This window comes from Otolemur garnettii, unplaced genomic scaffold (genome assembly GCF_000181295.1).
Source record: "Otolemur garnettii isolate 467f Iridium unplaced genomic scaffold, OtoGar3 scaffold00286, whole genome shotgun sequence".
NCBI lineage: Eukaryota > Metazoa > Chordata > Mammalia > Primates > Galagidae > Otolemur > Otolemur garnettii.
The window spans coordinates 975,777-981,776 of NW_003852681.1; the positions used below are offsets into that span (position 1 = coordinate 975,777).

Here is a 6,000-nt window from a genome sequence, read left to right on the forward strand (position 1 = left end):
GAAAGACCCCTGAGGCTTGAGGGGGACAAAAAGAGGTCAGATAGGAATGGACTCAAGACCACAGTGCCTTGGAGTTTGTACCACTAGCAGTTACCAAGGCCTTGAAAGAATTTTATCTTCAGAAGAGTAGTGTGAACCTAGTAGTGTAATAATTCTAGGGGTTTCAGTTCTGACTTGAGGCTCTGTGGTCCAGCTACTCTGGGGAGTCTGGTAACCCCCTACATTTCCTTGGGGGCTGCTCCTGCCTGTATGGTACCCAAATCACCCCTAGCAGGGCTGAAATGAATTTCCATCCTCAGGAAGAAGAGTTGAGGGCCATGGATCCAGAAGACAGCCCAAGAAAATGAAGCCAAGCCTTGGGTCTCTTCAGCTTGAGTTCAGCTCACATTCTGCTCTTCGCCTATCCTGGGCCCGTCCTGAGGGCCCCATCTCTCTACCCTCTTGGCTTCTCTAACAGATGCACGAGAACCACATGGGACGTCTGGACATGGTGGGAGGTGGGAAAGAGAGAGGAAATTGCATTTGGGACCGGGGTTGGCCTAAAACAACAACATTGCACACAACATAGCAATTAAACATCTTGCTCTCTGGGGACCCAGCACCCCCTTTGGTCCCTCTGATCAGCAGCCTTGGATAAATCTCTCCCTCAACATCCAGGCATTGCTAAAGGACTTGGAAAAGGAGGCTTCCTGGGAGCAGAAGGGGCAATAAGAGCTCTGGAGGTCTATTTTACAGGACAAATTTCCCCCTTCTGAATGATGTCAGAAGGAGAGACATTAAAGCAAGAAAGCCTGTCTCCTCAGTGGTTAGTAGGAAAACCTGCATTCCCAGTTTTGTTTTCTTTTTCTGAATTGTCATTTCTGAGAGAAAAAGAGTAAGGGAGAGAAAGAGAGAGAGAGAGAGAGAATATGAGATTGTAGAAGTGTAGAAGGAGACAGCAGAGGCAGGCCCTACAAAACTATAAATGCCTCTTTCCAAGTCCCCTGCCCAATCCCCCCCGGGAAGGTGGTGGCAAGGGTGCCTAGATTAAGGATGGTTTGGGGGTCTGAAGTTGGGGCTCAGAAAGGAAGGCTCCTATGTGGGGCCTCACCTCTCTCCCTTGCTATTAGCCCCATTATGGTGGCCTTGACTTTCTCCCTGCTTGTCTGCCTACCAGCTTGCTTCACATGACACAGTAGGGTTCTCTGGGAGCAGGGGCACCTCCTGTGCCCCAGCATGGGGTGTGAGTCCTCAGGCACTTCTTGAGGTCCTTGTTGAGCAGGAAGCAGACAATCGGGTTGACAGCAGCCTGGGCGAAGCTCATCCAAACAGCAGTGGCCAAGTAGCGGTGGGGCACGGTGCAGGCTTTCACAAACACTCGCCAGTAGCAGGCCACAATGTAGGGTGACCAGAGGAGCAGGAAGAGCAGTGTGATTGCGTAGAACATACGGCCCAGCTGCTTTTCACCCTTGACCTCGTCCATGCCTAGCAGCCGCCGGCTGGCTGCATGCCCATTCTGCCGGATACCCAGCAGGGTTGGTGGCATGGGCCCACGGCCAAAGCCAGCGATCCAGTTGGCAGCAGCCTGGCCTGTGGCCCCAGGGCCATGGAATGTCCAGTTCTGGCTGATGGCTGGTACCATCTGCACTGGCTTCATCTTGCGGTGACGATACTCGAAGAGGAGCAACTTGCCATAGACAGCATGTGTGGCTGCCATAAGCACAGCCAACATAAGCATGAAGCCCAGTGTGTCATTGGCCTTGAAGTAGCGATGCTCAAAGATGCATTGGTCTTCCTCCTGGATAAACTTGTAGGTGCCCACATCGAAGACAGGTGGGAAGGCCATGGCCACAGACAGGGTCCAGGCCATGCAGATGACAGCTGCACATGTCCAGAGTGTCATGCGCTTGGCATAGAAGCGGTGGTGGGCAATGGCCATGTAGCGGGTGACACTGATGCAGAACAGCATAAAGGCCGCATGGAAACAAAAGAGCACAGCCATAAAGGCCACAATCTTACAGCTGAGTGCACTGAAGGTCCACGAGGAGCCGTGACGCACAGAAGCCAGCACAAAAGGGAAGCAGACGGCAGAGCGTATGCCATCAGCCAGGCACAAGTCCAACAGAAAGTAGTAAGGAGCCTTGTGCAGGGCACGCTCCTTGAGCACCAGCAGGGACAAGATAGTGTTGCCTGCCAGGCTCACACACATGATCAGTCCCAGCAGCACTAGCTTCACATAAGCCGATGCTGATGGTGGGGACAGTGAACCGCTCACCTCCTCGGGCTCTCCGGTGGTGTTGGCCATAGTGAGGGGTAAGGGCTACTGCCAACCCTATGGGGTCAGCCAGTCTGGTACGCGATGGGCCTCGGTGGGCTCCATCAGTTGTCCTGCTGTGCTGTACCTGCAAATGGGACAATGGGGGAAACACAGACACAGAGAGATAGAGAGATGAAGGCAGGAGAGAGAGAGAAAAAGAGAGAGAGAGAGAGAGAGCAAGCACAAAGACAGCGTAGGAGAGAAACAGAATAAAGAGAATAAAGAGAAAAATATCAACAAGGACATAAATGGATAGAAATTGATACAGAAATGGAGGAGATGAGAAAGAGTAAGGAGAGAGGAGAGAAAGACCGAGAGAGACCAAGAGACAGGAGAGACAGCAGATGGAAAGGAAAGGTGAGGAAGAAACAGAAAGGGCAGGGTTAGTGTGTCTATGAGCCCTCCCCACTTACTCCCCTACTGGTGTCAGGCCCTGCTGCACCTACTCCCTTCTTGCTGGGTGAGGATGCTTCATCTCTCTGGATGTCCTTGGTTACTTGTTTCTTCTGTTGGTGGGTCTGTGGGGCAGGGATGTTGCTGCAAGCTCTTCTACCCCTTTGCAAAACTTTAAGGTTGTGTTCAGACTTTTGTGACTGCTACCCATAGTAAAGTACATTTTATATTACAACCCAGTATATACACATGCATGTGCACACACAGCTCAACCAAAAGTTTAACAAAACAGTACTGATCCTATGTTTAATGTACCCCATTTATTTCTATTCTCTTTTGTGTTTTCTTAAAATGCTTGTAGCCACTCATTAAATAGACTCATTTATTTATGATCAGGAATGTGCTTAACATGCTTAAGGAACATTGGGAAAACTAGTGTGGCCAGAACAGTCTGAGTGAGGGAAGATAGTGGTAGAGGTTGCAGAAGTGTCCAGGGCTGTGGGCCATGATGAAGGTTTTGGTTTTTATTTTAGGTGAAGCAAGAGTATGTATGAATATAAAGATTTAGGTACGTCTGTGCATATTCATTCATACACTGAAATAATATCTATCAAGCATTTACTGTGTACCAGGCACTGTTCTAGGAACTGAGGATACAGCTGTGAGCCATACAAATAAAGATCCTGGCTTTTGTGGCGCTGACTAGGGGAAGTATAGTCCATTGGATGATAACAAGTTCCTAATAATAAACATCAATGAGGGAAGGAGATAGAAAATGCTAGGGGTGGGGAAGGTGTTGCAGATTTAGATGAGGTGGACAGGGAAAGCTTTGTGGAAGAAGTGTCATCTGAGCAAAGACCTGAAGGCGGTGACAGAGTGAGTCATGTAGATATCTGGGGGAAGAGAAGTTCATGCAGGGGAACAGCCAGAGCCAAGGCGCTGAGGTGAGACTATGTATGTCACATTCGAGGAAGACCAAGGAGGCTGCAGTGGGTAGAACAGAGTGAGTGAAGGAAATGTGGTGCGAGGTAAGGTGGCAAGGTCAGATCATGGAGACCATGGTAAGGACTTGGACTGTTCTTCTGAATGAGATGGGGGTCATGGGAGGATTCTGAGCAGAGGCCAGACGTGATATGATTTGAACACGTGCATTGAACACGATTAAATTCACTGCTGTGAAAATGGGTCATATGGGTCACAGGTGGCAGGAGACAACTCAGGAATATCCTACAGCAATCTAGATGAGAGACAATAGCATTATTATGCTCCTTTCTCTCTTTTATTTTTCTTCCTGGAATTTCTCTTTTCTAATGTACAATATTACTTACTTTTAAAATTTGGTTTATTGCCTGCCTCATCCTAATAGAGCAAAAGCTCCACAAGAGTAGGGATTATGGACTTGTGCTCCTCTGGAAAAACACCACATAGCACATGGATGGTAGGCGCTCAGTTGAATTAATTGATTGAGGTACTAAATGGGCGGGGGTGGGGGTGGGGGTTAGAGAGGGCTCCTTGGAGATATCCAGACAGGATTTTCTGGAAGAGGGATCTGAGGAGTGCATCTGGCTGTGAAAGATGTGTGGCAAAGCTTGGTGGGGGGGAGAACAGGACAGCTCTAGGAATGTTGGGGATGTGATAAGGTAATATGGCAGGTCCTAGAGGGAAGGCAGTAAAGCAACTAGAGCAGAAGCCAGAGAAACTTAGGATCACTGTTGGGGCTGGGGCTGGGGCTGGGGCAGTGGCTTGGCTGGGGCCCCAGTAGGTAGAACTTGTGCAAACATTTTCCTACTCCCTTTCTCCCTCCCCTCTGTATTGTTTCCCAGCTTAATTCAACCTGGCCTGCCACTGCTAGGCTTTTAATTGCACCCTGAAGTCCCAGAGACTGTGCCAATAAGCCACAAGAGAGTGGTAGGGCCGGGGCCGAGAAGAAGTGGGGGTGGTGAACCCTCTATTAGCCTCTTAAGGCCTGATAGCATTCTCAGAACTGTGGACCAGCCCATGAGGGGACACACACACACACACACACACGCACACACACACACCCCTTTTCCTGGAGGGGAAGCAGGGTAAGGGGGGAAGGGATAGAAACAGACTGAATTTAAGAGACACACACACACAGTGACAGAGGAGAGAGGTATGTGTATGAGAGACAGACGAAGACATAGGCGGGAGATGGAAAGACAGAGAAACAGAGAAAGGGGAAACAGCCTTACACACAGAGAGGGAGAGGGAGAGAAATGGAAACAGAAAGGGGAAGAAGATATAAAATGAGTGAGAAAAAACAAATCTACATACATAAAAACAGCACAACAGACAGAGAAGGGACAGAAAATAGCAATAGAGAGAGAAAAAAAGAGAGGTGTGAGTAAGAGGGATGATGCCAGGGAAGAAAGAATGATAGAGATAGGGAGAGAGAGAGGGTCGGGAGGAGCATGAGAGATGGTTGCTGCGGAGAAAAAGAGATAGAACAGAAGTAAAGATGGAGAGAGGCAGACACAGAGAGACACACTAAGACAGAGGTGAATAACATGTAGCCCAGAGTCTCAGTGAAAAACTAAAAAAGCAAAGGAACAAATACCAGCAAACAAAATCCTGGTGTCATTAGGAAAGCTAGAGAGTGTCTACAAGCAAGTCAGGCGAGGTCCTCCTCATGGACGGGGAGTGGGGGGTGGAGGATGTGGGGGGAGGCTGTAGGGGTGGGTGGCGCAGCGTCCCAGCTGCAGCTGAGGATGTGTGCGCACACATACAGCACGCACAGCTTCTCGTGCCCCTGCACGCCCCTTGAACCTACACACACAGCCTACTGACGTGGAGACCCACGGCCAGCAACCAGCTCGCATGTAGGGAACACACAGGGAGGCAAAGGTACATCTTGTACTCTGCCGCATTCACACAGGTACACAAACGGTGTACTCTACCTAAATCCCAGCTTCGTCCTGAATAAAGGCGTTACTGCCCCCTAGGGGACATTTTTGAAATCTGTAGGAGCATTTTTAGTTGCTACAATAAGGGGTGTAGGGTGTCCTAACATTTATGGGTCCAGGGAAAGGAGGCAGGTGGTCCAGCCACTTACAGGGCGGTCTCACTCAGCCCACATAGGTCCCGAATCGCTTAGGACTTGGACATGTAACTAACTGAACCTAGAATCTATCTTTATTACACAGATAAACTTTTTTTTTTTTTTTTTGAGAGAGAGAGCCTCAAGCTGTCCCCCCTGGTAGAGTACTGTGGCATCACAGCTCACAGCAACCTCCAACTCCTGGGCTCAAGCGAGTCTCCTGCCTCAGCCTCCCAAGTAGCTGGGACCACAG

The 6,000-nt window shown here is 49.5% G+C and overlaps 1 protein-coding gene across 1 annotated transcript in view; it reads right to left on the reverse strand.

Moving 5' to 3' along the window:
• Positions 1 to 847: 847 nt before the first annotated feature.
• GPR173 (G protein-coupled receptor 173) overlaps positions 848 to 6,000 on the reverse strand; it is an 18,858-nt gene continuing 13,705 nt past the window's right edge. Inside the window, exon 2 of the mRNA XM_003803225.2 lies at positions 848 to 2,381. Within this exon, the coding sequence (XP_003803273.1) occupies positions 1,163 to 2,284 (1,122 nt within the window). The 5' untranslated portion in view covers positions 2,285 to 2,381 and the 3' untranslated portion in view covers positions 848 to 1,162. The remainder of the gene's footprint in view (positions 2,382 to 6,000) is intronic.